This window comes from Rhipicephalus microplus, chromosome 1 (assembly GCF_043290135.1).
Source record: "Rhipicephalus microplus isolate Deutch F79 chromosome 1, USDA_Rmic, whole genome shotgun sequence".
Lineage (NCBI taxonomy): Eukaryota > Metazoa > Arthropoda > Arachnida > Ixodida > Ixodidae > Rhipicephalus > Rhipicephalus microplus.
Window position 1 is genome coordinate 168,317,989 of NC_134700.1, and position 27,564 is coordinate 168,345,552.

The 27,564-nt window shown below is 43.5% G+C and overlaps 3 protein-coding genes across 3 annotated transcripts in view; all 3 read left to right on the forward strand.

Annotated features, from left to right (window-relative positions):
- LOC142802690 (uncharacterized) overlaps positions 1-6,917 on the forward strand; it is a 41,928-nt gene extending 35,011 nt beyond the window's left edge. Inside the window, exons 8-9 of the mRNA XM_075887658.1 lie at positions 1,957-2,096; positions 5,359-6,917. Of these exons, the coding sequence (XP_075743773.1) occupies positions 1,957-2,096; positions 5,359-6,683 (1,465 nt within the window). The 3' untranslated portion in view covers positions 6,684-6,917. The remainder of the gene's footprint in view (positions 1-1,956; positions 2,097-5,358) is intronic.
- LOC142802704 (uncharacterized) overlaps positions 1-27,564 on the forward strand; it is a 200,421-nt gene that overhangs the window by 118,617 nt on the left and 54,240 nt on the right. The window lies entirely within an intron of this gene.
- LOC119178171 (speckle type BTB/POZ protein) lies at positions 10,294-26,655 on the forward strand. Its single transcript, XM_037429348.2, has 8 exons — positions 10,294-10,760; positions 11,645-11,978; positions 12,337-12,490; positions 15,592-15,703; positions 18,024-18,181; positions 18,973-19,104; positions 20,335-20,588; positions 26,139-26,655. Exons 2-8 carry the CDS (start codon positions 11,785-11,787, stop codon positions 26,308-26,310), a joined length of 1,176 nt encoding a protein of 391 aa, XP_037285245.1. The 5' UTR covers positions 10,294-10,760; positions 11,645-11,784; the 3' UTR covers positions 26,311-26,655.

A 27,564-nucleotide genomic window follows, 5' to 3' on the forward strand; every position in this document is an offset into this window, starting at 1 on the left:
GCAAGGGGGGCACGCGCTTTTCACTGAGAGAAGTTGGAGGGCTGAACTTCCCCACTTTTGACAGTGGTCACTCTTGGCTGTATGCTGAGGAAACCAACAAGTAAGACGTAGTTTTTCATCACAACCGTAATCCCTCAATTATGTTCTTATGGGAGAATGAAATTGTTACGGGGCTCTGTTACAACATAGTGAAATTTTGCCAACATTGCTGTTGTGATGATTTTTCTTACAAGTTCGTATAGGCAATATATATATATATATATTCCAGCTGACGAGTGTAGTGGGTTTGCCCCCCCCCCCCCCCAATTCGCAAAAGAGTTGGTACGCCACTGTGTACAGTCAGTCAGTCGACATCAACGCAGATATTAGAGGTAGAGATTGAATGAGTCCAGAATGTTACTGCTGTAGGATCCTATCAAATGGAGCCGGAAGGAGCTGTAAAAATATGCTCTGGTGAACAGGAGCTATGTTTAATGAGGAAGATTTATAGCAGCGCAAGTACTCGAGTGCACAACATTGCGGCATTTACACGACTGAGATAGCAACCTGGGGAAGCCATGCTTTATCACTTTCTGCTACCTTCCTCCAGTCAGGGGCCCAGACGAAGATGGTAATACGCTCTTGTATGTATTCTAAGCTTCCTTCATGTGCTGTGAGGCATAGTGTCGATATTGCATTGCATTGTTGACCTTAACCGGTCTTGTTTTTGTATTATTTCCCTACGATTTGCTGAATGGCTATACAAATAGATTCTAAACTCCTAATGACCAAATTAGGAATGTGCTTGGGAATATAAATAGGTGGTAGTTGTGATTAATAACCAGCGTGACAGCCATGCCTACATACTTGTGTACTTCACGTGCTTCTTTTTCTTATTGCGAGGATTGGAAAATGACAGGCAGAAATTGTGCAAAAACTTCGCTAACATGGCCTTCATCAACTTGGTTTAACCAAAAGGTGGGAATAAGTGCCGATAACTCCCTACCCTCCTTACTTTTCATTCTACGCATCCAGCTCTCTCAACATTGGGATGAAGTGGGTTTACATGTGGCATCATAAGAGAGGCAGAAAGATCCAAAAAGAATGAAACACAGACGAGAGCACACCTCCTTGACATGTGCCTGCCGGGAAGGCAGTTTAACTTAGCAGTAAACTGTAGTATGCATAACCCGTCAAATATTACAAGGTCGTTACTGTTTTACAAAATTGCAGAAATATATTCCAGCCAAAACACACAACCATGAAATAGCGCACAGTGCTGATTCGAGGAAAATTTTGAAATCCTGACTGGGAAACAGGCTGCTGCCTGGTCACAAAGCATACAAGTCATACGGCTTCCTGTTAACCCATTTGAATGCACCAATCTGATACACTATGTGAAACCAGCACCACTCTGTTGAAACACGGCACCTGCAGCTACACAAATTTTATTGCCCTCATAACCGTGTACAGCACGTGGCCTAATATAAGCTCACGACATCACTGTCTCGGGAGAGCCATTGTACTATAAACACGTATTTTTCATGAGAGCACCTGTGTGATGAAGCATCTTCATTGCTCATACTGCTTTTGACTACACATGGGTGCAGCAGCTATCTTGTTGGGCCTATGCAGCAACGGCGAGCTGCTTGCTTTCGTTCCTCGAAGTGACCCAACTCAAAGACGTGGTACAGAAGGAAAAGTCAGCATGTTTTGATTATGACCCATTGAAAAAATACAGGGCTTCACAACAGTGCTGTGCTACGCACACTGGGGAGCAGGCACTTGAAGATGCTTATTGTGATTTGCCAATAGGTGGTACTAGGGTGCTCGTTGGTGGCCACCGTCACGCTTCCATCCATTTCTATATATGTATCTGTGTAGGCATCACCACTGTTGTGCTGACAGTCAGTGTGGGCACTTGCTCTTTCTTCTCGCTGGCCTTGTCTGAGGTGCAGTCTCTCGCTAATTGCACAGGAAACTAAACAAGATGGCAAAGAAACAAGACGCAAAAGCTGAGAAGAAGAAACGTAGCAAGGACAAGAAGAAGTCCAAGAAAAGAAAGCACAAGCATGGTGGCAAAAAGGGAAGTTCCAGTAGTGAGAGCTCCGACTCTGGTGAGTAGCTTGTGCTTCCTCCTTCTTCCCTTAAAGGTGCAGGAGAATCGGCACCCTCGAAAGTACGCCACAACTTAGGTTACAGAGGTTGTTGTGGTGCGAACAATCAGCAGCTCACTCTTTAGACAATTGGCACCTCAGAGCAGTGTGCACAACTCTTAAAGATGTGTCCAGCATGCCAAGATCTTTTGGAAATTTTCTGAGAGTGTTTGCTGACAGGACTGGATGTGAAACTTTGTGGATCTTGTTCCTTGCGCAAGGTAACCCCTAGCCTTGAATTTTTTTCACCATTGCTTGGACACTGCCTTGTGTATGTGCATTTGCATGTATACTGGAGGCCCAAATTTCAATATATGTCTGGGTGGCTGTTGTATTAGCTGTTGTATTGTGCTGTTGAGGTTGAGGATAAAGCGTTTAGTATTTATGTATTGTTTGGTCAGCCCTCAATCTCTCTCCTAGAGCAAGGCACAAGTGCAACCAGGCAAATTTTGTTGGGCATATCACCACATGGCAGACAATAGAACAAGGCCCACGTGAAGCTGGGCTTTCAGTGTTGGCACAGTCTTGTAGGTTAAATGATATCGTGCTTGCCATCATGCAGCTAACAATGAAGAGTGATCACAATGCATGCATTGGTCAACCATGCGCTTCAGTTGTAGTGCCTAACGAAGAATGTGGCTTCAAATGTTGAAGTTTTTGGTCTGAGTATCTGTAATAGTGCATGTTGAAGCACAGAACTTAAGAAAAACGTCAGGCACAAGAGTTTGAGCTTGAGCTTACATTGGCATTTCCCATTTCACGCAGCCTTGTGCTTTATTTTTCCCCTTACGCATATAATTGGCTGTGCTACATTTTGTTCTAGCGCTCAGCTTTGCAGACACACAAAAGACTGGGCTAGCTTTATGTATGACAGGGCCCAATATCAGAGTTGTGGCTAGTCAAGCTGTGCTTGCTATGGAGCAAGATTCTAAAAAATAGCATATTTGCATATGGGGCTCTTGGGACCGGTGCTAGGTTATTTCGAGTGATTCGATTTAATATTTTTAAATGATGTGTGAAACTTGGGCCACAGCTTTCATTTTTAAATTAGTTGATGCCCTTGTGCTGCCATTTAGTCATTAGTCTTTTATATCTCTAAAATTTTGCTTGTTGCACTTCTTTTTTTGCATGAGACAGCATGGATGGTGTGCGTTCAAAATATCAAACACTTTGTGCCCTCCTAACTTGTCTAGAGCCAGCTAGGTAGATTTACTGCTGTCTCCTGATGTTTTTAAGTTTTGCTGATTGGAATGTGACATAAAAGAGCGCACAACTATTCTCGGGTTTATTGCTGTGACATTTCAAATCATGTTAGCTAGTAGATAATTAATGTAGGCTTGAAAACAAGCAGGGGACAGCCAACATTCTAGCTCTCATTAAAAAAGAACTCTGGATCTGAGTGGGCCATGTAGCGTGAATAAAAGGCAGCTGGTGGTCAGTTATCGCAATGAATGTGATACCAAAAGTTAGGAAACATGCTTCAAGAAGACAGAGGTTTAGATGTAGAGACAAAATTGAAAAGCACACTTGCTCAGTACAGAATCACCGAGCACAGAATAGGGTCATTGGGAAAGCGTGCGTCTTGCAGGAGAGACAAAGTAGACTGGATATAGGGATGATAATGGATGTCTGCAAATATGGCAGCCTCACCACAGTGCTGTGAAAGCCACTAATGTAAAAGTATACTATATTACTTTGTTTCTACTCTGAATCTTCACATAGCTTGGAAACTTGATGATCATCGCATTGTGGCTGAAACAGCATGTGGTGGTGTGACGACGCAATGTTGTAGGTGTCATTAGTATATTGGTTGTGGTTTAAGAAATATGACAAATTCGGTTCAGCAGCTGCGCATGTGGATCACTCACAAACAGTATTAGTGTCCTTTTTCCTAGGTACAGAACATTAGCCCAGCATATATCCTTCACAGCATTGACTGACCTTGGCTGTTGTTGGCTTCAGCACAATTTTCAGCATGATGAGGAGGTTATGTTGGCGTTATAAAGCTTTCACGAATCTCCAGCAGCGCTAAAATATGAAAACATGTAAGAAAAAATTGGACAAGCCTGATTCGTTGGCCAGAATCCTTGAGTTTAAATAAATTTTTAACCTCTTCTAAAATGTGCCAACTATACTTACTGTGCGGTGCAACTGCATATGGTCACAAATTGTTGGGAAAGTCAAGGTTTCCTCAAACCTAGTGGTCTCCAAACAACTGGCACCAAGTGCACATAACACATACACAATAAAAAGATTGGTATAAAACCACCACTTGAAGCTGCACTGTGCCAAGCCCTGAATATTCATTCCTATCATATCTTCACAAAAACTGCCAGTGTTGTAAGACAGGTATTAGTAGTCTCATCCACATTGAACACGCTTAAATTCAATAACTTAAACATGAGAAGATAGTCTTTGGGATGCAAACAATGTGTAATCATGGTTATTGAGAATTTCATGTTATTTTGTATGAATACCGTTGCAGTGCAAACCACTCTGTAGCTTGCCTGTTATGCTCTGAAGGCACGAAGTGTTTTTGTGAAGATTGTAAGGAATAGCCCAAGTTCAGGGACTAAGTGAGTTGTTTGACATTTTACATTTAACAAGGCCTCAGATCAGCAGTCTGTCTGATTTAGTAGTTTTTTTAATACTTTAAGAATTTAATAATCCTGACTACTTTTTTTTTTATTGGACAGGCTACTTATTAGTCCAGTTGGGAATTAAGATATAAGGTCGGGAACGTATTACTAGGCTTGTTTACAGGCAATGTGTAATCTCATATGGTAACTAAATTACCTTCTGCACTTATCCATCAGTGTAGAGCATCATTCATGAGCATTTGTTTAGCTTCAGCTTTTGCAAAATGCAGAGCATACTGCTGCAAAATTAGCTGTAGTTCCGTGCACTTTGCAAGGTTCTCACTCCTGGAATTGGACCTATTGGAAAGGATATCTTTGGTTGCTATTATTAGTTTCAGTTTGTTGTTGTCTGGCCACTGTCCAGTTCACTACAGCATTTATGTTGTGTGTATGTGCTGTCCAGTGTGTCGGGTTCATTTGTGTTGTTCTTGCTTGAGTTATCTTTCCTTTTTATTGTCACCAGGTGTCAGTTGTGCTGTCATGTATGCTTTACCTTTAGTAATATGCAATTCTACTTCTGTTTTGTTTAATAAAAGAACATAACTAAGCTGAAAGAGCAAAATTACATTGGTTTCATCCATCAGATGTGGCTAAGCGAAGAAAAGATCGCAAACGGAAGAAGCACGGGGGAAGTGGCAAGAAAAAGGCATTCAAGAAGGGCTCCAGCCACGAGAGCAGTGGATCGAGCAGCAGCTCAGATGAGTCGAGCTCTTCAAGCGACTCTAGCAGTCGCTCATCCTCTTCAGACGGCAGCGACGACCCACGCTCACGCAAGCGACGGGCCTCTGAAGAGCCTAGTACGACCACAACCGACATGTCATCCTCCAAAAGAGCCAAGCACGGCCGCAAGAAGAAGGAGTCCAAGAGACACCGACATGGCAAGAAAGCCTCCGGCTCGAGTGATAGCGAGGACAGCTCCACTGGGGACAAACACCACAAGAAGAGGAAGAAGCACAAGTCCTCAAAGGAAAAGAAGCCGCTCAGGGGAAAAGTTCCACTCAAAGAGAAGACAAGCAAAGGCATCAGCAGCCTCGTGGATGAGCTGAAGGAATTGCTCCCCAAGACAGGTGGAGCAGGGTCTCTCTTTAATGATGGCAAAGCACAAAAGCCCCCAGGACTGCTTTTCAGTGACCCCATGAAAGACCTGCTGCCAAAGCCAGCTTCATCTTTCTTGGACGATGACGTGGAGGAAGCCGTTTCTAGAAAGGACCGGTCCTCCTCTCACCACCTAGCCAACCTTTTTGGGGAGACATCATCGAAGAACGGCTCTGCTATGTTTAGCGAATCACTGAGTGATTTTTCAAAGTCAAAGGACACCTCTGCGCTGTTTGAGGAGTCTTTGGATGACCTATCAGCGAGGCACGTGGCTGAGCCTCCTAACGACATGCCTGCATCCAAGCCGCTGTTTAAGGACACTTTCAAAGAGCTTGTCGCTAAGCCAAGTGGTGGAGCCACTTCCGGCGTGTCAATATTTAGTGGGGACCTTGACGATCTGCTACCCAAAGGGCACGACTCCTCTGATGAAGAGTTGAGGAAGCCACCATCACCTCCGAGGGCAAGCTTTAAAAAAGAACTGGGCAAACCACAGAAAGTAATAGATTTTGATTTCAACCTGGAAGGACTTGACGAAGAGGATGGCTTTGGTGGCACTGCTAAGAGTGTCCCCAAAGTGACTGCTGGCGGCAGTAGCCAGCTGATCCATTTTGACATCGACTTTGAGAACCTTGAAGCAAACAGCAGTGTACCTAACAGCTCCAAAGAGAAGTACTCACCATCATCTCCGACTTCGGTTATGAAGAAAGATTGCGGCTCAGACCCTGAGCCTGACATGATGAGTTGCCTGCTAAGGAATCCGTCTCCACCACCTCCTCGCAGAAACAGCAGCTCCAACTCAAGCCCGGACCTGTAGCTGTGCACGTGTTTCGTTTTTATGAAAAGGGAAAACCAGTGCTGTAGCTGTATAGACACGCATTTTATCACACTACAGCTTCGAAATCACTGTCGTATTAGTTATTGTCTCTCTTGTCATGTTTGTCAGGTGGATTACTGTAAACGCAACAAGTTCAATGCTGGCACCTTGTGCGTCAGTGTACATTTAAAAGTTTGATAAAGGGGTAAGGTGACACGGTCTGTTTATTTTTATTGTATCGCACAAAGCACTCTGTACACGGGTGGAACCAAAGATAAGCGGAACATAGTGCTAAGCTTTATTGTGACAAATTTGAATCCCTGTGTATTTAACGAGGCATTAAGTGTCAAAATGTGGGCTTCAACATGCATCAGTGCAGTTAATGCAGTGCCTTGTTCTGTTTAGTTCTGGTTCCATCTTGTGCATGTCATCTCAACAGTAGCACGGTGTGTTGTATGGCGCTTGTTATCAAATGAGCATTTACCGCTGCTGCATACACATGCGTAAGATGTCTACGGACACTTTTAGCTCGTGTACTAACCTGGGCAGATGTGTGTTCATGAAGAGTGAAGGACACATTTTAGGGTAGAGTGTTAATGACAGCAGCACTGTGAAGATTTCCATCGTATTTGCTCATCGTAAGTAACCACCAGCAACTTTTCTTTGTTTTGCTCTTAATGTTCGAGCTCTTGTTAAGGGAGATAAAATATACTGCAGAGAAGCATTGGTACAAATTTTGTGTGGGAATCTTCACTGTAGCTTGTGCCACTGTACTGCGAAGCCAGTTCCAATTTTAACTTGTGTCGTGCGAGTTTTCGCACTTCGATTTAGTTGTCTCACTGCCTTCCTCAGTGAAATACGCACATGCCTTGTACAGCAAAATACCACATTGGCATCATTTTACCCAATACACTGTCATTCTTTATTGTGGTGATGCATTTCATGATTAAGAGCACGTGTGCGTATTTCAGCATTCATGGACACTGTATGTTGCCTAAATAAAAAATGAATAGAGTTAACCTCTTGTCAGTACATGTTACTTCAATATTTTTCTCTTTGCACCCAACCAGTGTGTATGTATGCAGGCAATTTTTCCTCCACACTTTGTCTCAGTGAATATCAGTCCTGGTCTGTCATTTTTATTATTTTTTTCATCTATTTTACATGAAATTTGTCTTGCTATATCTCTTCTGAGTAGTGACTGCACAAGCTAATGCCCAATGGAAATAGGCCATGGTCCCTATGTGTCTAGTACTCTGTAGAAGCATGTGACAAAAAAAATATCCTTCTGCTGTTGTCATTCATGAATAAAGACACTGGGTGTTCTCCCAAAAGTAAATTAGTGTTGTCATCTCTTCGGTGTTTTAAATAAGTTGCTTACTATTGGCCACTGTCAAAATACGTTTGTATCAACTTTAAAAGTGACTTTCAGCCACCACTATAGAGCCTTCTATACCAATGCCTAACCATTGCTGCATGTATTGTAGCTGCATACCATGCAGTACGTGCTGCATCTGGAACACCTGACCATGTGAGCTCTACTTTTAGTTCAACGAACCACTACTGTCACTGTAGTGTGCCATTTGGCACTTTCTTTTATTCACAGCTGGCACTACTTTTCATTTAGTGCATGGTTTTTATCAGTTCCCTGCTTTTTACAGTTCTCTCTTCTTGAGTTCACTCGACTTGTGCACCGAACAGAGCAGAACAACACTGTGTTTTCTTCAGCAGGGTTTTTGCAATCACCTTGCTGACAAGCTTTCAGTCTGCGATACCTTTCCGGTGCCAGAATCTGCATAAGGTTATTGCTGTTAAAGTAGGTAGCACAAAGGCACAAGCAAGAAACAAGTACATGAGACGAGGTGGCTCTCGTCTTGTGTACTTATCCCTTGCTTGTGTCGTCATTCCTTTGCGCTACCTGCTGTGACATGAATTACCACAAACTAGCCCAGCTCGTATCGTAGGCCTTGCATTCTTTTTGGCATTGCAGTAAATAAGGTGTAAGAGGGCACATTTTCAATAGGTGGAACGTGGACCTGCACTCGAGATGACCATGGTTTTGGTATTGTGCTGTAACAGAAAAGCCTGCACTTTAATTGGGACTGCTCTCAACTCTCAATCAAATTTTCAACGTGTGCCAGCATCTGTAGACGACCTATTGTATAGAGCTACCGTGTTTTTTTTTTTATTTATTGCGATAGCAATAGTATGTACAGTCTCGGCTAGTTTTTTTTTTTTTTTTTTTTTTTTTTTTTTTTTTTTTTTTGCCGTTGGCGCCGTCGTTCACGTATATGTATGTGTATATACACGGGAATGGATGCGCTAGCCTCCTCTTTCTGCGGGGCGAACATTGCCTTTCCGGCCGCGATCTTCTGCGCGCGGGCTTTTCTCGTGAGCAAAGAGGGGGGAGGGGGGGGGGGCTTATGGTTGCCGCTCTATCGCGGCAACGATCAGCGCGCGCCTTGTGCCCCCACAGCAAGCTGGAGCTTCTACTGGCTGTGCTCTCAACACGGAAAAAATGGTGCCAAGAGTATCCCTGGAGCGGCCGTGTTCTCTTATACAGCATTTTGTAAAGTTACGCGAGATGGGATCTGAATGAGTTGACTGCCAACTTCACTTCGTGTAACCTTGCAATTTGTCGCTATCACATTCATTGCTTCACCTTTTCAATGAAACTGATTTTGTGCAATCATCCCTGCCACAATCGGGTACTGCACTTGACAACATGCGCACGAGTAGTATACATGTACACCGAGAAAGCTTCTTGAGGCACAGCTAGGCATCCAGTGGCTAGGCACGTTTTGCAGGTTCTGTACCGTTTGTCATAAGTTATTCGCGTTCATCTGTACCTGTGATTGCGTTTCGTGCATAATTTGCGTGTGAGAAACGCGGGACACGCGTCGATATGCTTGCCATTCTTCTCGTGGCTTTCCAATTTGTTGCTATTGCGTGCATTTCTTCGTCTTTGCGGCAAAGCTGTGACTTTTTCTTTCTTTCTTTCTGTGCCACTATAATTCAGGCACTTCCTGGACCGCGGTACCGACTCCCTTTGAAGCCGGCGCAGAGAAGGAAATCGCGGTCGAGTCGCCTTCAAAACGATAAATTTATGCCAGCGTCACCCGGTGCAATTGCATATCGCAATTAAGTCCGATGGGGATCGAGTTTTCCAACAGTGCTTGGTTGCCTCCTACAGTTCGCGTAAAGGAGCTATACTCACGATTTAGAAATTTTATCCGGATCAGGGCCATCAGCGATCTATAGGACCTGATCATGTTAGGTCGTGATCGAAAGGGTACCGCGTGACACATGCGCGCGGGAAAATAAATTCCGTTTGTGAGGGATTGTGAACCATGCGTCAGAAATGCGAAGTTCGGCGGAACCGTCGTTGTAGTTCCACTGAACTTCGCATTTCGTACGCGGATGCTTTTCGAGACTGCATTCGCGTGTGCTAGGTACCATTCATATCGCGCGGAATTTAACTGTTCATATTGCGCGTCCCCGTGACCCCTTGTCGTCCTTGTGACATCGTTGCGCGCGCAGATCGCTCATCCGAGTGATTGGCATCGAACCGGAGAGCGCGATGGCTCTCGAGTGTTCGTTTGATCGATCAAAGTGCGCGTCCGCTTCAGCAATCTGTTCGTGCTGAACGACGTCGGAGTCTTCCGGTTTTCTTTTCTATATTTTTTTACTTTTTTTCTTACGATCTAGGAGCGTCGCCCAGCTGTAGCACGATTCCGCACTCCGTAGTTTCCACTCGAGTCGCCATCGAAATGGGCCATCGCGCCCGTGCGTTGCAGAGAAGCGGCGCACAGCGAGCGTTTAGCTTCAGCGCGCGCGAGTCCGCTGTTGCTGCGCGTCCCATCGATCGATGAGGTCGTTCCTTTCGCCGGCTCTCCGCCACCGCCGTGATGGCGCCGACTTGTCTCGCGCACTCGTACGACCGCTCGAATGAAGACGACGACGCGGAGCCAGCCTTCTTCTAGGGGCCCGCCGCTACCCGGGAAAGTGTCGGCGGCAAGAAAGTGGACAACGCCATGCCGTAGCCCGTGGCCGCCGTGCTACTGGACTTTCCCTCCGGTGAGTGTCCTGGTGCCGCTCGGCGTTACGCCCTGTCGTCGCAGCCCGCACTCGAGCATCAGGTGGCCTGCCGCCGTATGGCGTCGAATGCGCGACCGCCGCCGTGTCCCGATGACGCGCGGTGCGCGAATTGGTGCACGGTGGCGAAGCTGCATTTCGCCGCCTGAGTGCTTCGAGAGCGCGGCCCGCGACCGGACATGCTCGAGTGGTTTCACGTGCATCGATACGGGCATATGGAAGTACTCTGCCGTATTCCAGGATTTCATGCTTTAAGTTGATTTTGGGCTGAAGTGAAATGCCTCGCCAGGGGAATTTACGTACGATGTGCCAATAGCAGCGAAATTACAAAGGTGCCATAAAGTGCAATTGGAATCGGCCTAATATATTATTCACAGTGGAGAAAGATTACCACAAGTGACCTTTGAACATTGGAAATTTGGGCTATAGGAGGGACTTCTTTCAGTCAGTCACTCCTATTTTAACAGGTAGATAATAGCTGCTGCACTGTAAAGAAGGTACCCGATTTCACAAGTTTCCAGCTGTAGCATTTGTCACTTGTGCTAATTTTTTTTTTTCTGTCACAACTGTACATGTGCACCTGTTGTAGAGTTTGATAGGTATTTTAATGTACACCCAGGTTTATCCAACAACACTATAGCTTTTAACCAAGAACTTGGTGAGAGACTGTGATATTAAAGCACAAGCTTAGATGTCAGAGTTTCAAATACTATGAAATACCAATAAGTGCATACTGGTCTAGACCTGTGTGGCAAATATTCATACATATTTGTATTTTGCCTAATTTTTGTGCTGTAGCACTTGTTACTGCGGTGTTTTTGTGCGTTCAAGTTCTTACATGGGCTCTTCTTTTTTATTCTTTCCAGAGCACCTTCTTCACCCTAGTATATTAACCTTAATCAAAAACCCTCACTCTAAGCACATTAAAGTATAAAAGAAGGAAAGGACATCAACTAAAACCTTTAAATATTGACAGAGCTGATTGGCACTTAACAAGTTCACCAGGATGAGTGGAATGGCCGAGGACTTGGCGGGCACCGAAGAGGAACCCGACTATTCGGTCTTTGAAAACAAAACAGGGCTGGCCGAAGACATGAAGTTTCTGGCAAGCATGCCAGAACTTTGCGATGTAACTTTTCTCGTGGGAGACACGAGAGAGCCCGTCTGTGCCGTCAAAGCCGTGCTGGCCGCACGGAGCAGGTAACCACGCAACACTCTTCGACATATAAGCGGCAGTGGTTGAAGGCTTGTGTGATCGAAGCATTCTTACTGATGTTGCTTTATTTGACTGATTCTTCTGTTTGTTTTTGTCTTGGATTTGTTTTTTGTTTTTCTCTCTTTTGTGCCACTCATTGTGCACTGACTGCCCCAGGCCTCAGCAATGATTAGTCTGGCGTTATCTAAAAACAAAACCTTTGTTCAACCTCCTTTGCCGCCTAGTTCAGTACATCTAGGAGGGACTGGTCGGTATTTTTTGTTCGTTGGAAAACATAGCGGCCACTCGTCGCTCTCACGAGCAGCAGCTGCACAGGTTTTTCATTTTCCGTTCTTCTCCTAGGGTATTCCACAAAATGCTGTATGGTGGCTTTCAAGGAACTCCAAATCGTGATCGCGACGCCTCGTCGAAAAAAAGGGATCTAAACAAAGAGACGAAATTGAAATTGTTCTTGAAGAGAAGCAGTGAGCCTATGCTGAACATACAGTTTCCTCAGGTAAGTATGGCTTTGTCTTTATCACTAGAGCATGTTGCCATGCCTGTGGCTTAACCTCCCATCTCTTTGCCATTGTTTCAGAATGGACATTTCTAACACTGGTAAAAAAAAAATTGCGGCCTATATTGCCCATTGCTGCCATGGACTAATACAAGTGTCTTTTTCTTTCATTGCAATATCTGCATGCCTAAAAATGAGTACTAATTGTAATGCTATATGTCTGGTGCCAAACTTGTGTTTATCAAACAATAGGTGATCTGCCCTCTTTTCCATCTCTTGGCCAAGGCACAGATCATGCTTTTCTTTTTAATTTGTTTTGTTATAAATCCTGCGCTTGCTTAATTGATTTTCTGGCAAAGGTGGGTTATTTTCTTGTTGCTGAAAACATATGAACTAACGAGAGTCCATGCATATTCAAATTTGTATACATATGATATTTGCCTCTCTCTTTTTTTGTTTTTGACAAAAAGGCAAAAAGGGTACTGGCACAATTGGGCCCCCTTTTCATCATGTAGGGTTTAAGAATGTCGCAAATCATCTTGTCACTGTCTTTGTTGACAATAGAACAACCATCGAATTATGGCCAACAATGGCAGCTCTTACAATGCACAAGCCAGCCACCCCAGAAATTTTTCACATTGTTTGTGACATTTTAAACACACATTGATGCAGGAACCATTCTATGCTCTGCAACACTGTGTGTGCCACGTGAGTATGTTAAAACTATAGTGTCGCTCAGCACTGGTGAAGATGCTGGCCCTTTGCTACAATGCCATGAAACCAGTCTCGATTTTGCATTCTAATGTAATGCACATGCAATCTTGAAGCTAATTTTCTTAGAAGTAAGGTATGCATTAAAAGTTGGGTGAATATAGTAATCATGCAACATTACATGCTTTTTGTGCAGGTCACATTAAATATCTGACAAGGCAGGCCAGTAGAAGTTAACGCGTTTGGGACAGATGTTGCAGCCTTGGGGTAGGGTGTGTGCATCTAGACGAGCCGAGTTCAAATTATATGGCAACAGTCACTTTAAAAATGACTAAACATGCGTGCCTACAAAAATGTGCGGCCATTGCCTGGGGCCTTTTGTTGAAATCAAAAGAATGCAAGTCAACATCATTAGTGACTTTTAGCTAGCTGTAGGGCCACAATGATTTGTTTATGAAAGCCACAGAACTCCTTTAAAGTACCTATTTCTGCTGATTTCGCTGGACATGGGAAACAGCTGTGTAATCTAAATTAAGCTATGGTTTATAATGCATTTTGTTGGAAAGAGGAATCATTTAACCCACATGAGTGTGTGAAGAGTGAAATATGAATGGAGTACAGCAAAAACTGCTCACCATGTTGGAAAGTCATCTCAAAACGTGATTTGCTACCTTAAGAGGAATCTGCTCTTTTTAAAGCACACTAGTAGTCTCAAGAATTAGGGATCAGGGGAAAAATTGAGCAGGCATTTGTTGGAGGGGTAGAACAGCTGCGCCAGTTTGATACAATTCCCCATTTTTGTGCCAAACTGTGCCAAAGCTATGACATTTGCTGAAATTGCGCCAAAATGCCCAACCAGCCTCAAAATTTTCTCAGTTGCACTAACTCCAGAAATGGAGGCCATGTTGACCTCCTGTAGTTTGAGTCATCAATCAATCCAGCAATCTAGGCACGCAGACACTAACCCACAGTGTAACCTAACCACGGTATAAGAATACTCGCTAGACGTGATCGACCAGATAAAGGAAGAACATTGTGCACCCATCAGTCTGCTGACCGCAGTGGATCTCTGTCAATGGGATGGTGCAATTTCAAGGCAACAATGCGTTGCCAGAGCCACCAAGGTTTTGCAGGAAATATACATTTTTTTGTCGGCAAACGCGCCTATGGTGTGCTAGAAACTGAAGCTGAAAACGTATGCTGCTTGTAGTGCGCGAACAAACTCGACGTGCCGCAAATACCGGCGTGGCTGGCGACTATGTTGGCTGCCATAGCAACAGAACATGGGATAGATATCCAGTGCCGTCGCTTGGCTGCTGCTGAGCCTAGGGGCGCGTACCATCATTGCTTTAATTAGTCAAACGCACCTTGCAAGCTAGCCGATAAGTTGTACCCTGAACCTAACCCCATCGTGACAAAAAAAGGGGGGCGGGGCGGGGGGGAAGAGAGGCTGAACGATTAGAAATTTTCTTGACCTTTTTCTAGCCCGTGCAGAACGCCGCTTAAGCTATTTTTGCCGCAATATGCTGGTGCTCGACAGAAGAGTTTTTGATTTGGAAGGGGCTGTTAACACTAGTTGTGAGACACAGCACATTTTGTTCAATATCTCATGTGTGTATGCGCAGCATAATTGTGAGTACTAATATGATGTCTGACATCTAAAAACGTTACCAGCAATCATTTAGAGCTGTGTATGAGATTTTTTCACCACCCCTACTCCTCAGTTTTACGAATCCCCCAATCTCAAGGTTGCCAGTTTGGCAAATCATCTGAATCCTCGGAGTCCGTCAAAGTATTTGGCAAGTGTGGCAGATGCTAATGTGGGCTTTATCATCGTTTGCCAAATGTGGCGGTTCAATATACTATTTTTATTGAAATAGCAGTGCTCATATTTACTCTGCACCATTTATGTGGTGTTGAATGGTTTGTGCATTTTTTTTTCCAAATGTAAGCTTTCTTTCTCATTCTGCTCCAAATTTGGTCTTTTGTAATTAAAAAAATGAATGTTATGTACCCCATAACCTGCTTCAAATTTGGATTTTAGTGCTTTGAAGGCGATATTTTCCTGCTCCCAAAATTTCTCCGAATTCTGGTTTGGCTGTTGCACCCCTGTTCATGGGTGATTCCAAAAATGAATATACATGCACGTCAGCCAGTATACTTGTCTTATGCTCTTTTGGCATTACACATTCATTACAGGGTTTTCGTGCAGGTTCTGCACTCATGATCAGTTTTAAATTCTAGCTTTGCTCTTTCACTACACAAGTTACAGCACTTATCTTTGATCTTGTTTACCATAGAATTTAGACATGCTTACGAGAGAAGGCAAATGTCCATGCTATACATGTCTACTGGTGCAGTGTGTGTGCTGACCATTGGAGTTTTTGCAGCCACAGACACACCAGACTCTGATCATAGAGGAGTTTGAGCCTGATGTATTCAGGCAACTCATTGAGTACATACACACTGGCTGTGTCACCTTGCAAGCCAGAACACTCCTGGGTAAGTGATCTACAATGACTCTTGTGATTTTCTCTGTAGTACTGTTGAAAACGAGATTACAAAACACTTAAAGGAGATTTTTTTTTTTTCGTTGGGTGAATTATGTATTATTCATAAGGGAAAAAATGCTACATAACCTTGATAGGGACTGTGCTAGGATGTATAATTTTACTCGGGTGCGAGTTGTGCGCTTACAGGACGTCTCGGCTCGGAATTTTCCGGTTAGCTATGAGTACCATTGGCTGTCAAAGGAATAAATACTGTTTTCGGCAGAAAAAACTTTTACACTGAGTTGGATGATCTCTAAACACATGGAAACTTTGGAAGTCGTTATCTTACTTGGAACATGTGCTTCGCATGTCAACATCTGAACACAGCCATATTGGCATATGTTGTGTGCTTCTTCATGGGCATCAGTGCTATTATTTGTTCTCGCAGTAATGGCAGAAATGACTGTCGAGATGCCTTTGCAATGGTTGTATGCAGACAAGATCTGCATGCTCATTTTTTGCTGCATTATGAGTTCACTGTGCTTCTAGATAAAGTTTATTTACAATTGCTGTCAGTTAAAGCAGACACCCATTTGAACCGTTTCTACTGTAGTAGTGCCAAGGCTGTGGCATAAATGCCTTAATGCAGTGTGTCTGTGCACACTTCTGTACGTCACAATAAAAGACACTGTCAAGCAGTTTGTGCATTTATAAACTCTTTACCTGCCAACTCTCCCAATTTCCCCGGGATACTGTTGATTTCTGAATTGCCTTCCCAATTGTATGATCGGGTCTATAAATGTTCTGATAAACTGCTTCAAGCCAATTTTGAAATGGTAATTACAGCAAAACAAAACCGCCGATAAAAACAACCCAAACTGATTTATATGATGCACTAAAAAAGACAAAACGTCCACGCAGTGCAAAAGGTTGGCTGCCCACTTCTGTGTCCTGTCATCCACTGGGCTTTGCTCATGCTAGCTGTGGTTAAATACTGGCATGACTGCCCAGGCAGACGTGACCACCCTCCTTGATCCGAGCTCGTGCTTGCTATTTGTTTACTGCGCTGCAGCAATAAAGAAAAATTAAAATGAGCCATCTGTGCCATCTCATGCTGAGGACGAAGCACGCTTTGTTGTTGAGATAAGCGTGTTTGTTTAATGACGCCTGCTAAGCCTAACACACCAAAAATTTGTTAATGGTTCTTCAAAATAATGTAATATGCTCACAAATACGTTGTTGTTGATGCATCAGTGCGTTAATCTAAAGAAAGAAAATACACATGTCAGTTTGTAACTTCTGACCTGACGCCGATGAATATATGTGGAAGGACCAGTCAACCTTCTTATTGACTAAGGGGTCCTGCAGCCTCCACAGTGCTGAAGCAACTTCTGAGATGGAGTATACACTGGAGCACCACATGTGATAGTGTACTTGTATTTGTAGAGTAGAGCAGCATGTAGGGACACTTGCTGGAGGCATTGGTGCAGGGGTAACAAGTAATTGCTTATGCAAGATAATTTGAAATATATTGTACTCATACTGATCTTTGAGTGCATCAACTGTGTTAGCGCTCGTGCTCATTGAACGGTGGGCATTATGCTTTTGTTTACCAGCGCGGTTTCTTTTTTCATGTTATATGCAGTAATTGGTTTTCATTAATTTTGTGTCAACAGTTGTCAAAGGCTAAAAGAAGCACGTGAACCTTCAGATAAACTAAACTATCTGGCCACATTAATACCTTATTTGGTGTTTAGCAGGTAACAACTGCAGTGGCTAGAGTAACTTCTGACATCATCTGAGTTCACAATAAAAAAATTCTGCATATCAAAATATAGTGAGGAATCCAGGTGGTGCTACTAGGTGTACAATTGACTTTGTACATTGCAGTCACAATGTATCTGATTGTCACATTGGAAACCCAGCCAAACCCACTACAGGATAACAGGCTGGTTGACAAGTTAGTATGCTTTTGCAACCATGCTTGATAAAAAGCTTTTATGTCACAGTCCACAGGCATTTGTCATCAACATGCAGTGCCTCGTATACTTGACGCTGAAGGCATGCAAGCAGTATGCACTTGGATGTACTATTGGCTTGATATGCCGCAGTTCTGAATCAATATGTTAAAAAACTACTCGACGGGGAAGTGCGTTTGAATGCCACTTTACCGAAAAACATGCAGATTGTGACATGTGTCCAATTTACTTTTGCCGAGTTGCCTCTGCAGTGTCAATTGTGTGGGTGAAACTGAGTGGTTTCTGCATGGTCGAAAGTTTTTGAAACTACCTTGTGTAGTGTCCATTAATGCTCCTTCTCCGTCATGGAAGGTTTGATGAATGCTGCCGATTACTATGGACTGGAGGAATTGAGGAAGGGCTGCATGGGATTTGTCCAATGCTGCATTAGCGTTGACACAGTGTGCGCACTGCTGGCGTCAGCAGAACGTTACATCCAGTACAAGTGTACAAAGTCGCTTGTCCAGAAGGTATGTCACTTGGTCAAGCTTTGTATGTGCATGACCTGGCCAAAGCGTTGCCCTTGCAAAAAAAAACAAAAAAAAACGAAGTGCTTGCAAGTTAAACAGTACTTTCGAGCAAAATAATCTATCACTGTCTATGTTACTACATGTAAACTTGATACTGGCTTGCATTAGTACATAAGAGCTAAAATTGTCAACACTTCTTAAAAGTTCACTCTTACATCAAAATGAGACCGTTAACCTCAATGTATCTCGTTTGTCAGGCTGTTTATTATTTCTTATAAAGTTCATGACAAAGTATATTGCGATACCTAGAAAAAACACTAAATTGATGCGGTGTGAATTGTAATAGCCATCAGTACTTATAAACATGAAGCAATGTGTGTGGATTCCTGTACAATGTTTGAAGTGAATGTGCAAATCCCTGAGGTCATGTTGTAGGGTGCATCATATCCCATAACCAGGACGTGCATCTGCTTAGATGTTGCTTGAAGGCCGTTCTTATGAGCACCAATCTCATAAAATAATTTCTTCAGTAGTATGTTCTGCTCATTTGTAAGCAACATAAGTCAAAACTTTAGGGCTTCATTTTTATTAAGTAAAAGACACATTTGATGCCCCGCACGAAAGGTTGTGCACAGCTTGCATCTTCTGAAGTGCCTGCGTTTGCACGGTTCAACATTTCAGCTAATTTCTTAGCACTACCTGTACTATATTCACCGTTGCTTTCATATTCAATAAGTTATTTTTCATTGTTATTTAGTGTAAAGATCCTAAAAGCATTTTCTTCGTTCCAGGTGCTTGAATTTGTCGACAACCATGGCAATGAGGTGTTGAGCCTTGGCTCATTTGCCCTGCTGCCAGAGCATGTTGTACGACTCATATTGTCGCGTGAAGAACTTACAGCTGATGAGCTCACAAAATTTCAGGTGTGTTAACTCTGTTTTCCTTCATTTCCTCCCATTCTCATTTGCCTCTTTTGTCATTTTTGACAAGCATCTGAGTTCTGTTAAAGGGACACTAAAGGTAAATAACGATTTACGTCAGAGTGAAAGCTTAATGTATGACAACGTCTAGAACAGTGATATTATCAACAGCAGTGCCGTACTTACCGAGAAATTAAGTTAAATGTATCACACTACGTGCACCATGAGGGGGACATTTTTGAAATGATGACAAGAAAGTGTTTGACTACAATTAATTGCTTGTAATTGAACTAGCTGCAATAAAAAAAAACCTTCCATGCATTAAGAGACTTAATAAAATGCAGCTTGTCCATTTCTGTTTGATTTATAAGAACCTCCTGGTATTACTATGGGGAACGGCACGAGTGGTTCAGATGTTCCATTTTTGCTGGTTAGGCAGGACAGGTCGTGCCGCCTAGCGGGTTCTAGTTGAACCAAGCAAGCAGAAAGTTGTTCAGTGGCCGTTGTTGCTGCTGTGGCTCCCACTATTTTCGCTTTGCTGCGTTAAGTGTCCGTGGCTGCACTGTAAAGGCAGGCAACATTGGGCACAACAACAGTGACACGAGAAAGACTTCTTTCAGGTGGGTGGTTTGAAGTGCGCTAATGCTATGTGAACTGCTAAAATAAGATTTTATTTCAACATGAGCAGTTTCTTGGCACAGAAGTAGCACTACAAGGTTTATGCATAGCCATTTCAAAAATCATTGTTGGTTTAATATTTGCCTTTAGTGTCCCTTTAAGGTAATCTGTTTCAATGGTTGTTGCTATTTTTATTTGGTAACTAGAGAAAGTTTGCTGTAATTCTGAGGAGTGCTCACACCATAACAAATTGTCAGAACTAAGAAATGAGACAAGCAGTTGTCTGTATATATATATATATATATATATATATAGGCAGCTATATCAAAAATATTTTGCATGCTCTAGTTTCTGTTTAATTTCTTGAATTGCAAGAAAAAGGAAACAAGTTTACTGTACGCTTATGTGTCAATGTATGCTGGTGTGTGCCTGCTTTTTGCACGAATTGCTGGCTGCTGTTTTAACCTTGACAAAGAATGAACCTTCCACAAGCTTCAGCTGTTGACACATCATTTCTCATGCAAACTTCCATCCTAATAATCAAAAGATAAAGCGGCAGAGTCCAATTTTCGTATTTTATTTTTGGGTGTGAGCTGAAATAATCAAACGGAACAGGCTGCTGTACACTGGAGCAAGCGGTACTGCGACACCATGCCGGAGGCGGAGCTCCGGGAGGTGATGGGCAACTTTCTCGAGTGTATCGAGTTCTACAAGATACCGGCGGGCGTGATCATGCGGGAGGTGCACCCACTGGGCGTGGTGCCGGACCACGTCATAATGAATGCACTCGCCTTCCAGGCAGATCCCTCCAGCGTCGACATGAACAAGATCAGCTCGCCCAACCGCTTCCGTCGATCCACCATATTCAGGTGTGCACTTCTTTGCATATCTTTCGGCATGCTGCATCGGGTGCGCTGGAATCGCGGGATGCTACTGTCAGTAGGAGGCACGGAAGAAGTTGAGATTTCAGGCTGGAGGCCCCTTTCTTAGATGTGCTTGTTAGTCAGATATGATAAATGTGGTGCACCACTTTGTGCAAAGATAACCATGGACAAGGTGCTTTGTAGCAATACCAAAAGATGTTTGTAGACTCCAAGCACAAGTGCAGTGAGCTCACGGCTACTACGTTTAGCTATCAAAACTGTAAGTGGCAATCATATCACCCAATATCACAGTCATTGCTCAGGTTGTACCGTAAGCTATACAACCTTTTGAGTAGTATGATTTATTTCACAGAGTGGAAGCACGCTGCAATTACTTTAGGTCAACAACATTCCTGCCTGTCTGGTTGCATACCTGTGCCATGCAAAGTAGCCCGGCAGAGCAGATGATAGACGCAGGTGTTGCTTTTTATGTTTAAAAATATTCAGGGTTAAAAAAGTTACTCTTAGTATGAGCAAAATTAGAAAACTCTAGACAGTACTCAAAATAATATTCATAATACTAATTATAGTATACCTTAAAAACCGGAATATAAGTCAAACTGGAATATAGGTCGACTCCCCTAACTTTGAATCTCCGAAAAATTAATTTTTAAAATCACAAAGTATTGCGACACACCCTTACCTTGATAAATACATGATGTAGCCAGCTGCACTGTGCTGACTTATATTTTTATTTTGACCCTAATCTTATGTAGTTGAACGCCAAAAGGCCACAAAGTGTCGTGACTCAGACTCGTCCGAACATAAGTCCAATGACATCTGTTTCTCATAAGTTACGTCTCAGAGTGCATCGTCCTCCATTCCGTTCAATACATTGCTGATGCAGAATTGCATGCAGACTTGCACACCATCTCTTCCGGGAGAGATTTCGAAGCTGACGACACCCAGCCACAAACGCTCGTGAGCGGTGGATGTCATAGGCGGCCAGCGGGGGTCTTGGGATTGTCCCCCAGCATCCACTCATTTTTAGCTCGTGCACATGATCTATGAAGGGTTTATTCAGCACTACGTCCAGTGGCTGGAGGTGATGTTAGTCCCCCAGTGATCACAACAAGGTCCGTCTTGCTATTGGACAGAGCTCGCTTTACGTCGGCCGTGAGGTGGCCTTGAAATGAGTCGAGGACCAACATGCTTGGTCACTGAAAAAATGCACCGGGTCGCCGATTCCACACCAGCCAGATCCACTCAAGCATTATGGACTTGCTCATGAACTCTTTTTCGTTCGCTCACGATAGCATCCCGGGGAAAGTCTTCTTTTGGTAGCTCTTTTCTCCTGAAAATGATATAAGGGGGCAGCTTCTTTCCATCGGCTCTGCACATGAGCATCAGTGTAAATTGCAAATGTTCGTTGCCCGTTGTCAAGGGCTTCACTTGTTTGGATCCTTGAGCACTCACAGTCCGGTTCAAAGGCATATCGAACCAGATCGGAGTTTTGTTAGCGTTGCCCTTTTGTCCCATTGTCGACGAAGCTGAATGACGAAGTTCTGATACTCGAGCAGCTTATCAAAATTTCTTGGCAGTTTTTGGCACACAAAAGTATGCCACCTCAGCACAAAGCCCTTCCGCTTCATAAATCGATGCACCCACAATGGCTTGTCCTTGAATTGTGCCCCCATGAGCCCAGAGTTGTGCGCTATCTCGATAGCTTTCATGCGGATGCACTCCGCTGTCACAGGTAGCAACCTTGCATGCAGCTCCCAGACGAATTCGGCAAGTAGCGTTTCTAGTTCGGGGTGCGCTGCAGTCCATCCACGAAACGAAGTTTTTTTTTTTTTTTTAGTTGCAGCAGGATGTGATGCACTGCTTTTGGCTACTCCAGTATCGGGCGCTTTTCTCCAATGCACTGAATTCCTGTTGTGCTGCCATGTTGTCGTACGCTTCGACATACTCGTTAACATTTTATTAAAGCGTATCGTAAACTGCTACCGACTACTACTCATTTCTGAAGGAAATAACGAAAGGAAAAAAGTAGACTGATAAAGATAACCGAAGCAAAATGGTGTTGCTAGTACACTGTATTGTAGGCCTTGCCTAGCCTTGCCCAAATGTGCTGCTGCTGATGCTCACGATGGCAATGGAGGCTCTTGACTTCAGCTGCCCACTGTTGCGAGACTTCCTCTTTTTTTTTTCAGGCCAATGACCCGTATATAAAACAAGGGTCGCCTTTTCATTGTGTTCTTTTCTTTTCTTTCAATTCGACTTATATTCCGGTTTTTATGGGCACTTATTGTATCATCCGCTAGGTGCAACTCATGAAGCAGGCACAAACAATACAGTCTTGTACATAGGCGGAGAGTATGTGGGGGGAGCAAATGTGCTCGGACCTCCTTTGGGCTGCCAAAGGGGACAGAGCACCCTCTGACGCAGGCCCGGGATATTTTTTTAGAGCTTTGCTTAGGCTCTCATCCACGGCCAATGGACTGTCGGCCATTCTGTCTCGCAGCCATTCCACAGGGGACTGTTTTTGCCCATTCCTTTTCCTTTAATGCTTTTTATATTTAGATCATTGGGCTGGGACCAGTCTGCTGCCGTGGTCGCATTGAGAATGGAGTCCAAGGAGGATGACAAAAATTTGTAACTTTTGTGCAAAATAAGTACAGGCTGTACACGTACCCATTAAGAGAATCAATGCTTTTGTATGTAACAGATATTTGTTTATTGCCTTAATCCTTTCGATAAGTTATTGTATATGTATATTTATATATACAAGTCGGTCACTCCGTCCCCTCTCGGAACATGAAAGCTCTCAGTCTATGGTCTTGTACACTTTGGCAAATGCATACTCTAGACTGCACAACTTACAAGGTGACAGCAGATATCATGTTGCATGAAGAAACCAAAGTTGATCACCTGGAAAGTAGCTTTCTGAGTTACATGTGTTGTTACACTTTATAACCATTTCATCACATGCAATCTTTTTGCAATGTCACCGCAATATACATTTGAAGACTATATCCCTTTCCCTACTTCACACCAGCGTTGTACTGCTTTGCAAGCATACTGAAGTTTGCTTGGAACACCTTCTTGCACTACAGTGCGCATGTGACATGACTAGGAAAGCACTCATTGCTTTAAGGAACAACCCGAATGAGATAATGGATCTTGAATATACGTGAGAATTTTTGGGCCGGAAGGACCCATTAACTCGCGAACTCGTCTGGCAGTCTAACTATGGAGCGTCATATACAAGATAACGATATAAGAATGAATTCGTACATGTAGCAATGGCCTAAGGAACTAACTTTCTACGGCACTATCATACATGCTCACACTGTTGTGATATGAGGTTTGCTCTTTTGCAGTTAAGCGGCATTTTTTATTTATCCACGCAGAATAATGTCTGTATATATGTTACGTGGGAAAACACTTCATTATTAATTTGGAAAACACTAAAGGCCTTGTCGTATTCTAAGCTGGAGGCACAATGGCCTGTCAGCATGCCATAAGCTGTTTCACCTTAATTTCCCATAACTGCTTCACTATATCCTATTCAGGCGGGAATTATGATGGGCTTCGCAAATGATTCAAATCTATGCAACATGATGACAAGGCATTCAATGTTACACTTCAAGAAGGAAGAGGGGGTAATGGGTTGTGTGGTGCAAGTTGCAGTTATTAACTTTGACTAGCAATGACTAAAAGGACTAATGCTTACTCAGAGAAAAATTACGTTTTTGATGTAGCTCCTGGAACGCAGCATATTTAATGACCCATTGAACATTGTAGTGCTTTCACTAAGTGATCGGCTGAAGACGTACGCTGCACATCGAGGTTGAGTGGAGACACAATACAATATAGGATGTTCAGTTTGTCCTGTGCACAATGTATATTTCTCTCTTGGCTACTAGTAGTTAGAAGAACCAGCCAATAAAGGTTGTGTCCACCTGTGTGGACACTGTGCTTGAAGGAAATATTTGTGTTGTAGAAGGTTTAAGAACATTCACTAGTTGAGTCATTGGTTACCTTTTAGTTTAGCATACTTCTTCTGCTCTAAGCGAATTAAGGGGGCACACACTATTGAAATCCATTGTGCTTGTGAAAGCCAGTATTTAAACATAAAGATTTTGGCAATGGTTCTTTAGTTTCTGTATCATTCAGTGCTTGGAGAAGCTGTACTCATAGTAAGAATGATCTATATGGTAATCAAGATTATTTGGCTTTTCTGTCCACGTGTCGGTTTGAAACTGCCCATCAAAATAATGAACAGGTTGTGCACAAGACGCAAAGCTCATTTTGCCACGTTGTGAGCATGCCTCAATAGTGTATCAAGCAGCAAAGCAGGGGTTTGCACATTATCTCCACAGAAGATATAAGCAGCACTCCACAGGTCAGTCGCATGGGCTAACTACAGTGATTTCTAGAAAAAAGAAAGTGCACCTATTATGCAAGTAAATATGGTAACACATATCTACTGACAGCAAATGTAGCCTAAGTGAAGTTTTACAAAGTTGGCCTTTAATATGTGCTCCAAAATGTGTAGCTGGAACTAACAATGCTAGAAACCAGTTATCAGGCTACTACTCAAAACACTTCCATGCGATAATGCTCATGTTCATCCCTGTTTTTGTCTTACTTTATGAACACTGTACAGGCATCAGACAGTAATTGAACTTGTTTTCGACAGTTTAATCTATGCCTTCTACTGACACCTGCCCATGTCATTGGCAACTCATGGAAAGTGCAGTGGCCTAGAGCACTTTTTATTTATAAGGATTAATGTTCATCACATCACTTATGATGCATTACAAGGACCAGCAATACAGACTGGTCAGCATCACACCCAGCAACTTCAGCACGCCACAAACCTCTCTTGTCATCTCCTAAGTGAAGAATTTCTGGTTAAGGTTACCTGAAATGTGTGTCAAAGCTTAGCCACTACAGATGTGCTTTCATTTTTCTGTTCAAGTCAAAATCTGCCAGCATCCGAACATTCTAAGTTCAGGTGTGGCCCCCTTTGAGCGTAATAGTCTCACCATATGATCCCAGTGATCATATCAGTGGCCATTACTAAAAGGCAGAGATGATGCTGCCAGTATTGTGTTCCTGCATTGTTGTAAATGAACGTTAGGCCCGAACAATTGCTTGGGCAAGGAGAGGGAAATAAGTTAGCAGATGAAAATAGGGAAAATAGGGAATAACAGCTGGGCCAATAATTTAAGTTTGGAAATAAAAATAGAAACAGGATATTGCTTGTTCACACATTTTTTAGCCCTACACGAATTCTTTTAGCTGTTCTAACCGTAACACTAGAATTGCACGATGTGGTTTCACGCCAGCTAGCAGCAGCAAATATGCACACACTCGTCGAGTACAAACGCACCCATATCTCAGTCTCTCAACATTGTCAGTGTTGGTGTCATCTGCAATTTCTTGCGCACCATGCACGCCTGCTGTCCTTGTACGGCCACGTGCATGTCACCTGCACCGAGGGCGCTTCTTGAATGGAGAAAATGGGGACGGGGTTGCGGAGCGCAGTGTGTCGCCCCTCAGGTCGATGTCGATAGCTGACCCGTCTCCCGGGAAGCCGCCCGAAAGCGACAACCAGATCAACGCAGAGGTGGACAAGGCCCAGACTAAGACCAGGGGCCGCAGCAAGAGCACCTTCTCCCGGCCCTACCGGCGCAGCAAGACCTTGGCCGAGAGCTAAGGGCCGTCTCCCAGCAACTGAGTCTGTCTCTTGTCCTTCTTCCTTGCTTGGCTCGCCACTGTGTGCACTCATGCATGGCGCTGTTGTGGTCATGCGAGGTTGCTCAGAATTCCTTTTCTTAAGCAGTGTCTTGCGACATGTTTTTAGCAGGTACCCTGCCCTCTTTAGTGTTAACTGCACTAGCCATGTTTCATGTCTTTTTGTTTTTTCCTAATGTTAGTGGGCCCACTACTGCATGCACTCTCCCTTCTGTCTCCCAGTAGCACAACTGCTCTGCTGAATGTGTCCTACTCGAATTCTAAGAATTTTCGCTGGGAAACCCTCATTTACTTTCAAGGTTTCATTGAACAGCCTAAAGGCTTTGTGTGCCATTAACCAATCTTGCATGAGGTAAAGCGTAGCAAAGAATGCCTGTTCCATTTTTTTTTGCTGTCTTTTAGCTTAGAGAGAATGCAGTATACATTATGACAGTATGTAAGAATATTACATATTAACAACGAAAGGTTTTCATTGTCTGAGGTCCTTAAACTTGTATTGCACAGTGTTACGATACAGAGGCATGACCCATCTGCAGCGGTTCACCCTTGCCAAATTTGAATCGAGCAACGAGTATGACAGAAGAGAACAAGAAACTAGGAAATGTAGTGCAGATAAACGGGAGACCACAACATCCGTTCAGTTGTCACATGGGTGCCTCACAACTGTTTGTTTAGCATGGCATCACTTTTGCATGCACCGTGTGCTTTTCCGTTTGCGTCAGTGAGCAAGAAACTGCATGAGAAAAGCGCAGTGGCCCATGCCTGTGTTTTCGCACACGTGGTGGGGAAATGCGAGCCAAGGTGGAAGGACCTGAAATACTGCTTTATTCAGAGCTGTCTCATCATTCCTTGTGGCGGGGAACTGGTTCCCTATGTCCCACAATAGCTGGCACGAAAGGCTCCTGCCTCTTTTTGAGAAGCGTATAATCGTAGCATCTGGCAAAAATTGCACTTGTGATGTCGTGGGACACCTGTATTGTCTGTCATGTCAGTAACAAAGAAGGAAGTGTCTGTTCTCATGGTTGATATAGTACTGTATAATTTTTTTCGTCTTGCCCGTATGCGATCTCTTAAGATTTTATTATAAAGACTGTAAATCAGTGCTTTATATATATATATATATATCAAATGCACAGTGTATGGCCATTGCCAAACACAATACAGTGCCTCATTATTTTGGGGCAGAAGAACACATTCTGTGGAAGGACAGGTCATG

Coding starts and splice junctions, on each gene's coding strand:
- LOC119178171 (XM_037429348.2), top strand. CDS start 11,785: ATGAGTGGAATGGCCGAGGACTTGGCGGGCACCGAAGAGGAACCCGAC. Junction 11,979..12,336: donor GTGCTGGCCGCACGGAGCAG/GTAACCACGCAA, acceptor TTCTTCTCCTAG/GGTATTCCACAAAATGCTGT. Junction 19,105..20,334: donor ATGAGCTCACAAAATTTCAG/GTGTGTTAACTC, acceptor CAAACGGAACAG/GCTGCTGTACACTGGAGCAA.